The sequence below is a fragment of the Indicator indicator genome, chromosome 10 (assembly GCF_027791375.1).
Source record: "Indicator indicator isolate 239-I01 chromosome 10, UM_Iind_1.1, whole genome shotgun sequence".
Taxonomy (NCBI): domain Eukaryota; kingdom Metazoa; phylum Chordata; class Aves; order Piciformes; family Indicatoridae; genus Indicator; species Indicator indicator.
This window is the reverse complement of record NC_072019.1, coordinates 36,121,479-36,134,688: the sequence shown is the minus strand read 5'-3', so window position 1 is coordinate 36,134,688 and position 13,210 is coordinate 36,121,479. Positions and strand designations below refer to the sequence as shown.

At 52.9% G+C, this 13,210-nt stretch overlaps 1 protein-coding gene across 1 annotated transcript; it reads left to right on the top strand.

The window, feature by feature from the left end:
- Positions 1-3,084: 3,084 nt before the first annotated feature.
- Positions 3,085-12,993, top strand: CDCP2 (CUB domain containing protein 2). The gene is made up of 6 exons (XM_054384485.1): positions 3,085-3,160; positions 4,780-5,127; positions 5,212-5,553; positions 5,994-6,347; positions 10,470-10,648; positions 12,679-12,993. Exons 1-6 carry the CDS (start codon positions 3,085-3,087, stop codon positions 12,991-12,993), a joined length of 1,614 nt encoding a protein of 537 aa, XP_054240460.1.
- Positions 12,994-13,210: the final 217 nt, after the last annotated feature.

Here is a 13,210-nt window from a genome sequence, read left to right as displayed (position 1 = left end):
GCTGGGGGCAGTGTGAGCTCCCTGCAGTGGTGGGTGGCTGCTGCCAGGCCAGAGCAGGGAGGCGCTGGCAGGGTGCCCCAGGGCTCTGGCCACCTCCTGGGAGGTGTGCTGGGAGAGAAGCTCTGCTCTGCTTCACTTTGCTTCCTTTCTTCTTCCTCATGTGCAGCCTAAATACCTTCTTAATTTTATCTCATTATTTTCTGCCTAAATAATTCTTGTTTCTCCTGGGGACCATTTTTAAACCTTTGATCTCCTCTGAAGTCTCACAGTCCTGATCACATCCTTTCTATTTAAATGAATCAAATGCCTTTTTGACTCAGGATTTGTAAAGCTGCCCACAGAGGAACAGAGGCAGCCCTGATGTGGCACACCCTGAAATCACCCAACGTGTTTCTGACTGGAGCCATGGCACCCTGGGCTGATCCAGGCCACCTCCAACTAGACCTCTGTGCAGAAGGACCTGCCTGCCTCCTCTGTCCACTTTGCTGCTGCTTCTCCTTGCCCTTGGCCTCCCTCCACCCTCCATCTTGGCTCTGTGCTGCTGGGTTCAGGCCCAGCTGGGGAAGGGCTGTCCCCAGGTCAGGAGAGGGTGAATGTGCCAGTGGTTGATGGATGGTGTCTCCTGGGAGGGGGACACAGCTGCTGTGCTGCACAGCCCAGGCCCCCCGTCTCCTGAGGGTACTGCGATGCAGAGCGCAGCTGGAGAGATGGAGGAAAGCTGCCACATAGGTACTGGTGTGCCCAGCACTGGATCCATGCTGGGATGTGTCTTGGCACTGAGGCTGGCAGTGGAGGGCTGGAGGACAGTGGGTGTTGCTGGAGAATAAATGTGTTGCTCAGTCGTGCAGTGATGGAGAAGCAGGGAGCACGTTGTCCCCAGGTCCAGTGGACTGTGGCTGGGAGGGCTGAGCACTCCTGGCTGAGCAAGGGACGTGCTGTGGGAATCCCCAGGAGAGACACCTGTACCATGGGCTGTGGTGCCAGACCTCTCCTGCTGGCTCTGCATTTGCTGTACGGGGCACAGGGACAGATCTCTCCAAGGGAAGCAGCCAATTCAGGTCTTCAGTGTCTCTAAGATGACCCCCCACCCCCCCACTCAGCCCTAGTCAGACCACATCTGGAAGAGTATCTAGTTCTGGGCTCCCCAGTTCAAGAGGGACAGGGAATTGCTTGAGAGAGTTCAACAGAGAGCCACGAGGATGATGAAGGGACTGAAGTAGCTCTGTTATGAGGAAAGGCTGAGATACCTGGGGCTGTTTAGTCTGGAGAAGGCTGAGAGGAGATCTGATCAATGTTTGTAAATTCCTGAAGGGTGGCTGTCAGAGGATGGAGCCAGGCTCTTTTCAATGATACCCAGTGGTAGGACAAGGGGCAATGGATGAAATTCCATCTCAACATGAGAAAAAACTTCCTTACTGTAAGGATGACTGAACACTGGAACAGGCTGCCCAGAGAGGTTGTGGAGGCTCCTTCTTTGGCGTTATTCAAACCCCACCTGGATGTGTTCCTGTGTGATCTGGTATAGGTGATCCTGCTCTGGCTGGGGATTGGACTGGATGATCTTTCAAGGTCCCTTTCCAACCCCTAACATCCTGTGATTCTGTGAACCCCTAGGATTCTGTGATTCTAAGAGGTCGAGGGGGAGATGTGCCAATGTCACAGCTGACTCCCAGAGCTTTGCACAGTTCTCAGGGACAGGGAGGGCTGCCTTGCATCTTCTTGTTTGAACTCCTGTTACTTGTATGGTGACACAGTGCCCAAAGCACCAGGACAGACACCTCCATGTCCTCTGACTCAGCTGGGCTCAGAACAGAGGTCTTTTGTCTGGGATGCCCCAATGATCCCAGCAGCCTTCAGCATGGCTCCAGCAAGGCTGGGCAGTGGGGGGAGAACCTGTACCAATGTTGTTGTTATTATCACCCAGAAATACAGGCAGGCACTTAACAACCTTGGCATGGAGCATTTCCTGGGGATTCACAACCAGTTGGCGTTAATGGTCCTTAGCTGCACCTCAGGCCATCAGCTCCTCCCAGTGCATCATTAATCCACAGGAAATGTCTCGGGCATCGATCCTCCTTGCTTAATTAATAAATGCAACTTGTCTCCCAGCCTGAGATTTACAGGCACTGGTGGCTTTCAAGGTGACTTTTTTAGCGCAGGTTGCTTGCACCAGGGAAGGCCTCGTGGGATTTTCTGCCTTGGTGTTTGGCTGGGTGTGGGCTATGGCAGCAGGAAAGTGTTTTTTTTCTCCAGGGCAGGGGAAAGGAACCCAACAGCTGTTGGGTTTGGGGTTGCTCCAGGTAATGTAGCACAGCACAAGGAGCACGTCAGCCCCACCGAACCAAGGGCTTGGTTACCTCCAGCTGGGTGCATCCAAGAGCCTGGGTGAGGAGGAGTGTGGGGCAGCATGGAAGAACGTGGTTGTTCTCCAGGGCCTTGGCAGATTCTGTAACCATCAATGGGTTTTGCCCTCTGCTTCTCCTCAGGGGAAGTGAGATTTGCTCTTTTCAGTGCTTGCAGCTGCTGCTTTCTCAGGCTGAGTATCCCACGGTGCAGGCTCTTGCCTGGAGGTGTGGCTGTGTTCAAATCCCATGCCCTGTTTCTCCAGCCTTTGCCACTGGTTGGCTTTGTGCAGTGGGTGCTGCAGAATAAATCATGTTAATTCCTGAGGTGCTTTTCCATGCTATGTCTGAAATGCCCATTCTGGTTGGCTGCCTTGCCTGGCAAGCTAAATTATTTTCATTGCCCCTTAAGGGCATACTGTCAGCCCAGACTTACTGCCTCTGCACACCCTATCTGTAAGATTAATATTGGTCCTAAATACAATGTATTGACAAGGTATCTGCTATAGTGTAAATCCTTGGGACATTTGATCCAGATCATTAAAACTGAGTGAAGGAAGGGAGGAATAGATCAAGTTACCTTGCTGCTCTTAATTCAAACAAGTGATGAATTATTCATTCTGCTATTAATTCTAAAGTCCTGGTGCTTTTTATTTATTTCTCTCTTTATTTATTCTTTTCCTCCCAGATAGCTCCAAAAGGATGCTCTGGTGCCAGTGAGGGGAGATTTGCCTGCCAGAGGATGGGGTGCTGGGGGACCGGCTGCCTGGCAGCGCTGGCTGTGCTCTGCGGTGCTCTCGGGGATGCTCCCAGCGGAGGTAAGAGCCCAGCTCCCAGGGGGAACTGCAGGGCAGATGGGCACCCATTGTTCCCGGGGAGGGGAGGGCTGTTTGTGGTTGCTGCAGTGGCTCTGGGGTGCAAGTAGGGCCCAGCTCTCAGCCTGTGCAAGGAGAGGGGCTTGCTCAGGCCAGGCATGGGGAGCGGAGCTGGGGTCTGCAGTTGCCGTGCAGGGCACTGCCTTGGCATGCTGGAGTCTCTGCTTCACTGAAGGCTGCAGGTGGGGCTGCCCTGTCCTGCTGCACAGGTGCTCTGCTGAAGGGTTTGGTAACTCCTGTAGCTACACACAAGATGCACACACACGTATGTGCACTGCTGGGCATGTAACACTCCTGCCCTGCCTGGGATAACAGCTGCCTGGGACATGGGGCAGAGTGAGAAGACAACACAGTGGGGTGAGGGGCAGTGGGGGCCAGCCCAGCACAGTAACCTTGCTAATGAGCAATATGCCTTCCTGAAAAGGGCAGAGCCTTTCTCATAAAAGGGCTGTGGCAGAAATCAAAATGGGGGGCAAGCAGCCTGCTCCTGCTCAACCCACTGCCTGCACTCATCTGGGCTTCCTGGAACACCCTAAGGCTCCCAGCCCTTAACCCATTGATCTGCCTGCCCCATGGCTACTCAACCCCCCACCCCTATCCCCATGCTCTTGTTGCCCAGGGATGTTTATTTCAGTAACATTCTTCCTGTGGTACCAGCCCCATACTTCTTCATTGCCTACCCCTGGTAGTTAGCAGGGTGATTTTAGGTCTGGCCAGCTTTGCTGCTTGTGCCAACACACAAACACCAGCCCCTTACCCATCTGCACCCAGAGGAGCCCCCCCTCACCAGGAGGTCACCACAGCAGGCAGTGTGATGAAAAGCAGCACGCTGGCTGACTATTGATTTGCAATATACTTGCCCCAGATTGATGGCAGCGAGCACCCAGCCATGCCTGGGAGCCCACACATGTCTCCCAGGGGCTACTTGGGGTCTGAGTCACTCCCAAACATGATGTATGTGCCCACTGCATCAGCCCCTTCACCCCAACCCTAATCAGACCCAAGGGCAGGTGGCAGCCACCCCCCTCTCTGCCTTATTTTATTATATCAGTGTCTCAGGATAAAGGTTTCATTAGGAAATCGATCCCTACCTGCAGAACTCGTGGTGAAGCACATCAAGCCCTTCACCCCTGTTTCTCCCAGCTTCAGTTCACCAATACCACCATTATATGGAGGAAGCATCATCAGGGCAGACACAAACCTGAAGGATTGGACGGTCAGGGCACCAGTGAGCCTGGAAGCACCCAGCCTTCCAAACCCAATCCCTACTTTCTTTATCCCAGCAATGAACAGATGGAGGGCTTCTGGCAGGACAAGCTCATGGGTACAGCTGAGCTCTGCTGCAGCCATGCCGTTGGGATGCTCAGGGCTAACAGTGGGAGAAGGTGGTGGTGGAGGGCACGTGCCCTCTATGGAGAAGGGGTGGCCAACCCAGTGGGGGTCTGCAGGGCACTGGGTAGTTTAGGTAGTGCCAGTGGGGGGATGGAGCCAGTGCTGTGTGCCTTGCCTTCATCCTTTTAGGTGTTGGAAAGGAACATTACACCCATCTCTGTGTCCTCCAGGCATCAAATGTGGAGGGGTGCTCTCAGCACCCGCTGGCAACTTCTCCAGCCCCAACTTCCCAGGGCTGTACCCCTACGAGACGGAGTGCATGTGGCTGATTGTGGTGGCCGAGGGCTCCTCCGTCCTGCTCTCCTTCAGCCACTTTGAGCTGGAGTACCACGACACCTGTGCCTACGACTACCTCCAGGTCTACAATGGGGCTGCCCGGGACCGAGGCAACCTCCTGGGCACCTTCTGTGGCCACAGCCCTCCGCCGCCCTTCTCCTCCGCCTGGCACGTCATGGCCGTCGTCTTCCGCTCTGACCGCCACGTGGCCAAGCATGGTTTTGCTGCTGCCTACCGGAAAGGTAGCAGGGAGGGATGGTGGTGGTGGAGCATCCATCCTCCTCCTGCTCTCCTCCACCTTCCTCATTGTCTCTGCCTCCTGACAGATGCCTGCGGCGGGCAGCTGACAGGGCTGTCTGGGGAGATCACCAGCCCCCGCTACCCTGAGAGCTACCCCAACGACGCCGAGTGCCACTGGAGGATCGGGAGGCCCAGCGCTGGCCCCCTCACCCTGGTGTTCACTGACTTCCAGGTGGAGGGGGGCCAGGGCTGCAGTTTTGACTATGTGGCCCTCTTCGATGGCCCCACTGCCGCCGCCCCCCACCTGGGACGCTACTGTGGCAGAAGCTGGCCGCCCCGCACCGTCTCCTCCACCCCACACCTCCTTGTCCTCTTCAAGTCAGACTTCAACATCGGTGGCAGGGGCTTCAAGGCTCATTTCTACTCGGGTGCGGGAGTCTCAACGGGGTGGGGTGGTGGGAAGGACGTGGGGGTAGGTCCCCAGGGTGGTGGTGATGTCCCTCATGGAGGAAAGCTTAAGAGATGATTATGTGAAGTGCAAGCCATCACACAATGTGAATGGCTTCCTTATGGCTCTCCCAGCCCCTGGGTTCTTTCTCCTGAGCAAGAGCCACCCTTCTCCCTTGCCAATGCCATTGCCTGAGGATGTGGGGTTTGCTCATCTGCCCATGTAGGACTGTGGCTACCTTGGGTATTGCCATCCCCCAAAACTGATGGGTGTCCATCAGCCAAATGCTGCAAGGCTGGGGAGCAGTGAGGTGGAGGGCAGGGCATCCTTTAGCAATAAGCTAAGTGCCTGCTCATCCACACCCAGGGTACTTCACATCTGCCTTCGTTTTTTACTTTTGCCCCTTTTCTCTCCGAGCAGGCGAGTGCCAGGAGGTGTTCACCACCATCAAAGGGAATTTCTCCAGCCCTCAATACCCCAACTTCTACCCCAACAACCTCAGGTGCCAATGGAGCATCCAGCTGCCCCCGGGCTACCGGATCAAGGTCTTCTTCTTGGACATGGAGCTGGAGGGCCGGAGCAGCCTGACAGGCAGCTGTGACTATGACCACCTGGCTGCCTTCGAGGGTGGCAGCGAGAACGGGTCCCTGGTGGGGCAGTGGTGTGGGCGGGACAGCCTGGCCCCCCTCACCTCCCGCAGCAACCAGCTGCTGCTGGTCCTCCACACCGACCGCAACACAGCCAAGAGAGGCTTCTCCATTGCTTACGCGGGAGGTAAAGTCTCACTTGGGTGCTCCTCAGTGCTTTTATTTCCATCAGGACGTGCTTGAGACCATGTCACTGCCAGAAGGACCGTGCAGTGCTGGTATCTAGAGAAGAGGAGGCTCAGGGGAGACCTTATTGCTGTCTACAACTGTCTGCAATCCGTGGCCACCTGCCCTCCCAAGCCCTTGTGAAATGTGTCCAGAGAAGGGCAACAAAGCTGGGGAGGGGTCTGGAGCACAGCCCTGTGAGGAGAGGCTGAGGGAGCTGGGGGTGTTTAGCCTGGAGAAGAGGAGGCTCAGGGGAGACCTTATTGCTGTCTACAACTAGCTGACGGGAGGTGGAAGCCAGGTGGGGTTTGGTCTCTTCTTCTGGGTAACCAGTGACAACAAGAGGACACAGTCTCAAGCTGTGCAGGGCGAGCAGTTTAGGCTTGATCTTAGAAAGAAGTTCTTCCCAGAAAGAGAGATTGGCCATTGGAATGGGCTGCCCAGGGAGGTGGTGGGGTCAAGGTCCCTGGAGGTGTTTAAGAAAAGCCTGGATGAAGCACTTTAGTGCCATGGTCTAGTTGATTAGATAGGGTTGGGTGATCAGTTGGACTTGATGATCTTGGAGTCCTCTTCCAACCTGCTTGATTCTGTGATACCTGTCTGCACATGGCTCCATAGGGGTGGCTTGTAGAAAAGGTGGTGGATGATTTCTAGCTGTCTCAGAGTGCAAGATGTGCTCCACATCGTGGTTAGCATTCAGGAGATGATTTCCAGTTTCTCCTCCCTGCACCTCTGCCACTGCCATGCTCCTGCTCCTCTCAGGGCATGAAGGAGAGAAAACTCAGGGGCGTTTCAAGGAACCAAAGCCCAAGAAAGCCCTGTTCCCTGCTCCCCATGGAGCAGACAGATATAAACTATCTTCTCTCCTCTACTAGCAGCAGCACGGAGGAAAAAATACCCCCAAGGGCACAGCGCTCCAAAATCTACCCGGCCAGCCCTGCCAGCCACCTCCCCACCACTGCTGTGCCCTGTCTCCCAGCCAGGGCATCCACAGCTGATGGGAGGAGTGGTCTGTAACCTTCCTCATATATTTGCCAACCTTTGCACCTCCAAAGCCAGCAAATTTATGATGTTCCTTATATTTCATGATAATTACATCTGAGCTGACCTGTGTGTCAGGGATGCCTCAGGAAGGGGCAGCCTCGCTGGCTGGATGGAGCCAGAGCTGGGCTGCAGGACCAGCAGCACAGGAGCTGGGGGTGCCCGGCCCCAGGTACATAAGCTTTTGTCCCTCAGCAGCAAAATTGTTCTTCCTTTCCAGTATAGCAGAAGGAATTTGAGGGGGTGTAGCTCTTAGGAGTAAGAGATGGGATGAAGTTTTGTCCTGAGCCTCCATGGCCTAAGAGGGAGAGAGGTTGTACCAGACATCTAGCAGGGCTTTGGTGTGCACAGCAGGTCTGTCCCTGTCCTTGTGCTGCTTCTTACTGGTTTACAGCAGTGTGCAGGGGGAGGAATCTTGGCCTCATCATGTGTGGTCATGAAGAAACCTCATTCCTGGCAGAGAAGCTTGCAGACAGATAGATGGAATGCTAGCTGAAAAGCAGGGGAAGCCTCATCACAGAGAGGAATGTGACTTCTTCCAGCTGCCCAAGGCTCCTGCACCCCACTGCATGCTGCTGGATGTGTGTTGGGGGGAGGAGAAAAGGCTAGAGGTGAAGCCAAGCCTCCTCCATAAAGCTGAGGCTGCCTGCTCCATTTGCCTGGCAGTTTGGGCACCTGCTTGCCATTAACAGCCTGCATGGCACATAGGATCATAGGATGTTAGGGGCTGGAAGGGACCTTTGAAGATCGTTGAGTCCAACCCCCCTGCCAGAGCAGGACTATAGAATGCAGCACAGGTCACGCAGGAACATATCCAGCTGGGTCTTGAAAGTCTCCAGAGAAGGAGACACCCAGCCACCAGCACCCTGCCAACAGAGTGGTGCTCACAATGGCAGCCACCAACCTCTCCTCACCATTGCCTTCCTTCAGAGCCCTTGGTGGCAAAGGGGCACCTCAGCCACCATGTCCACATCCAGAGCTCTTGAGTCATGCAGGTATTTTCCTTTCAGCCTCCATGTCCACACCCTGGGGGAGACCCTCTTACTCTCTACAGCTGCCTGAGAGGAGGCTGAAATGAGGTGGAGGTTGGTCTCCCAGGTGACAAGCGACAGGACAAGCCGCACCAAAGGATATTAAGAAATATTAAGCTGCATCAGGCTGGATTAAGAAAACTCTTCACCAAAAGGCTTGTCAAGCCCTGGAAGAGGCTGCCCAGGATGGAGACACCATCCCTGGAGATTTTTAAAAGACATGTAGATGTGGTGCTGAGGAACATGGTTTAATGGTGACCTGGCAGTGCTGGATTAATAGTTGGGCTTGATCTTAAAGGTTTCTTCCAACCAAAAGGATTCTATGATTCTATCCACAGCTCTTCAGCTATGCAGATATTTTCCTTTCAGGTCCATGGAAGGGCATGGCTTGGGCTGGGCATGTGTGATTTATGGCCATCTGAATGAAAGCCTTCATGCCAGGGGAGAGAATCAATTTCCCCCTCCTCCTGATCTAATGCACTTCAGTTATTTGGTGAATCTTCTAATGGTTTTATAATGCACTAAGCAAAGCAAAGGGACACTGGGTTTGGGTATTGATTTTATTGCATCTCACCAGTTTCAGGAGGCCAAGATTCAGAGGGAGCTGGAAGAACTCAATAATTCATACAGCCCAAGTGGTTGGCTCAAGCTGAGTGAGGATTAACTTTAAAGAAGGGGGCATTTTTTCCTCGCTGCTCCTTTCCTTGCATGGATGCTTTCTGCATCCAGAGGGGCCAAATATGGTGCCAGAGGGAGAGTGCTGGAGAGGAGCTGGATTCCTCAGTGCCTCACTTCTCAGCATCATGAGCAGCTCAACAGCAGCTCCCCCTGAGTGGTGTTTGCTAGCTCCCCATCAAAAATAACATTCTAGGGGAGGTGGAAGGCTGCTCATAGAATCATTTCTGCTGAAAAAGACCATTGAGATCATGAGGTCCAGCCATTAACCCATCACTGCCAAGTCCACCACTAAACCATGTCCCTCAGCATCACATCTACATGTCTTAAGCACCACCAGGGACGGTGGCTCCACTACTTTGCTGGGCAGACTGTTCCAGGGCTTGACAAGCCCATTTGGGGAAGAAATTTTTCTAACTTTCAACCTAAACCTACCCTGGTGCAACATGAGGTCATTTTGTCTTTGTCTTATCACTTGTTACTTGAGAGAGGAGACCAACCCACACCTCTTTACAACCTCCTTTCAGGGAGTTGTGCAGAGCAAGAAGGTCTTCCCTTAGCCTCCTTTTCTCCAGGTTATACAACTCCACTCAGCTGCTCCTCATAAGACCTGGGGCATAAGACCCATAAGACTGATGATGCCTGGGACAAGACCTGAGCTGGAAGGACACCCCAAGGCCAGGGCCCCACCTCACTCTTGCTGAGGGACCATGTGGCAGCCATGCAGCTACATCACTTTGTGGCAGGTGGGGGTCCTCTGAGATGCATCTGCTCCATTTCAGCACTGTCTCTCTTGCAGAGGTGTTGTAATATGCAGGGGAGCTCTGTGCCCAGAGCAAGTCATCAGCAAAGCTCTTGAGATCTAATCCTGGGCAGCAACTCAAATGTTTTGCTGAACTTGCAACAATGAAGAGTGGCTGCTCTCACAGGGTAAATCCTTCCTTGCCCATGGCAGTGCCAGCATGACAGTGTTTCCTGGCACTTGGATGTCGCTCAGGGAGCTGGGAAGGAGGACAAGGCTTGAGAGGTGTGGTGGTGTCTCTCCCCAGGGCAGCCAGCCCTGTCTGACCTCAGCATGGTTCAGGGCCGCAATAGTGATACCTAAAATCCTGCTTTCTGCCTTGTGGGCGTAGCTCCCTCATCATGTGAGACCTACAACAGCAACACCAGGCCCTGTGAGATGCATGGCAAAGTCATGAGGCCAGTTGTCCCCACTACTGCCAGTGTCATCAGTGTGCTGGGGACAGTGACTGTTGAAAAGGGCTCTGCACTGAGCTACTGCATTGCTGCAGCCTGGGGAAATCCCTGACCAACCTTCACCTTTTCTGTCCCAACAGTTTTGCCCATGAACGTCAGCTGCACCCGGACAGACTTCCACATCCAGATCCCTGTGCAGGCCCTGGCCCAGCTGGAGAGGAGCAGGATTTATCTGGGGAACCCCTCCTGTGCAGCCCAGGTGGTAGGTGGGAACTTCAAGATACACGCCAGGTTCAACACCTGCGGCACTGAATCCCAGGTAAGCAGTTGGCAAACCTGCCTTTAGAGCAGGCTGAGTAGGTGGTTAGCCCCTGCTGCAGAGATGAGTTCCCAGTCCATCTCCCATCTTCCCAGGAGAAGCTGGTGTGATCCATGGGCAACTGCCCTCCCAAGCCCTGTGAAATGTGTCTAGGGAAGGTGTGGTGGTTTTAAAGACTGTGTCTTTTAATTTTTCTTCACAAAGTTCAAGCAGAGAAAGTGAAAAAATGTTAATAAATCACACTTGGGTGTAAGAAAGCAAAATAATGATTATTCTAATCACTTCCATTGGAGAGATAGAAATGGTTAAGAATCTCTACTCAAAACAAGGTTGGGCAGTCTCGCAGTCCATCTTCTCTTAGTCTGCCTGCTTCTTTTCTGGCTGAAGATAACACACACACCCACATACTGACCTTAACAAGCTAAGTCTAACAAGGCCTCTTGGCTTTCTTCCCTCTTTGCTTTCTCTGTGGAAAAGCTGGGGGGAGGCCCCTTGGGGAAGGCCCCTTGGGAAAGAAGCACTGCCCCTCGAGGAGGCCCAAGGGGCTTTGTTGTTTTTCTGTTGATTGTACATATTTGTAAATGTTGTGATTAGTGTATATTTGTGCATACTCATTGCATTTCATCATAGATTGTAGTTTTGCCTGTAAATACAGCTTCATTTGTTTCCAGACTGAGCTAGCCTGGGTATTGTCAGTGTTGGGAGGGGGATTTCAGTTCTGTAGCAGAAGGACAACAAAGCTGGTGAGGGGTCTGGAGCACAAGCCCTGTGAGGAGAGGCTGAGGGAGCTGGGGGTGTTTAGCCTGGAGAAAAGGAGGCTCAGGGGAGACCTTACTGCTGTCTTACTGGTTCCATAGTGTAGTGGTTATGGTTCCATAGTGTGTAGTGGTTATCTGCTTTGCTTTTATCCTGGGTTCACAGCAAGAGTGTTCAGGGATTGGAATGTGTTGCCCAGGGAGGTGGTTGAGTCACCAACCCTGGATGTGTTTAAAGGTCATTTGGATGCGATGCTTGGGGGGTTTGGGGGTGAACCTTGTAGAGTAGGGTTCTCGGTTGGACTTGGTGATCCTGAGGGTCTTTTTCAACCTGAATGTTTCTGTGATTCTGTCTACACTGCCTGAAAGGAGGTTGTAGCCAGGTGGGGGTTGTTCTCTTTTCCCAGGCAACTGGCAGCAGAACAAGACACAGTCTCAAGCTGTGCCAGGGGGAAGTTTGGGCTTGATCTTAGAAAGAAGTCTTCACAGAAAAAGTGATTGCCCATTGGAATGGGCTGCCCAGGGAGGTGTTGGGGTCAGCGTCTGTGGTAGTTTGAGGCTATTTTTTCGTTTGTTACAGATTTGGAGCAGAAAAATAGGATGAAAATGTAAATGAATCACTATTGGGTGTAAGAAGGAAAAATAATGATTATTCTAAACAATTCCATTGGATGGATAGATTTCATAAGATTTGGTTCTCAAAAGAGTCTTTAGCAGAGTGGCAGTGTGTTCTGCTCTCTTCTTGCTTCTTCACTGGGGAGAGATGTACTAAGAGGTTTTTGCTGACCTTGGCTGCATTGCTTTGTTTTGGTATTAACCTAACCTGCTTCTTTCTCTCTTCCCTTTGTTCAGGGAGGTTAGGGAGGGGGAGGCAGGGAGGCAACTTTCCCTGGTCTTTAGTCAGGGGGGGTACCTGTGTTGTTTTGCTAATTATAAATCCCTGTAAATATTGTAAATACTGTATATTTGTACATATTCATTGCATTCCATTGTAGATTGTAGTTTTGCTTGTAAATATAGCTCCATTTGCTTCCAAACTGAGCTAGTCTAGTAAAGTTAATATTGAGTGGTGGTGGGGAATTTCCAAACCCACCACAGTGTCCCTGGAGGTGTTTAAGAAAAGCCTGGATGAGGCGCTTAGTGCCATGGTCTAGTTGATTAGGCAGGGTTGGGTGATGGGTTGGATTTGATGATCTTGGAGGTCTCTCCCAACCTGGCTGATTCTGTGAAAGGAGCAGCAGAAAGCCCTGCTGAGCTGTGGCCCTTGTCTTGCAGAAGCGCAACAACACAGCTGTCATTGTCAGCACCCTCTACGTGGATTTCTCGGTGGGCGACCGGGAGGACATCCACCAGTACGAGCTGCAGTGTGAGCCCAAGAGGAAGGAAGCCTCTGCGACCCTCATCACCGGCCCAGACCCAGCCAGGCTCAGCCACGCGGAAAACCTGCTGGATGTCTCGCAGCAGGAGGGGGAAGTGACAGTCACCCAGGACATCAAGAGCCAGGACACCAGTGACATCATCTTCATCAGCATCTGTATCCTGGCTGGGCTCCTCATGGTGATTGCTGTGGTGGGACTGGTGCTTCTGTAGGATGCTGCTCCTCCAGGCCTTGCAATCCCAGCCTTGTCCAGGATGGAAACAACCCCCCCAGAATCCACTCTGAGCCCAGGCTGAGTGCTAACACAGCCACTCAGATGGAGACACAGCTCCCAGGCCTTGAAACAGATCCTGAAGCCAAGCTCCACCTCCTCCCAGCACCTGAACAATCTGGGCAGCAGGCAGCCTTTTCCCTTCCCAATTTGTTTTC

Bases quoted from the DNA above. Each gene is read 5' to 3' on its own strand.
- CDCP2 (XM_054384485.1), top strand. From the start codon at position 3,085: ATGGGGTGCTGGGGGACCGGCTGCCTGGCAGCGCTGGCTGTGCTCTGC. The intron at 3,161-4,779 runs GTAAGAGCCCAG...TGTGTCCTCCAG, and splicing joins CGGGGATGCTCCCAGCGGAG to GCATCAAATGTGGAGGGGTG. The intron at 10,649-12,678 runs GTAAGCAGTTGG...CTTGTCTTGCAG, and splicing joins CCTGCGGCACTGAATCCCAG to AAGCGCAACAACACAGCTGT.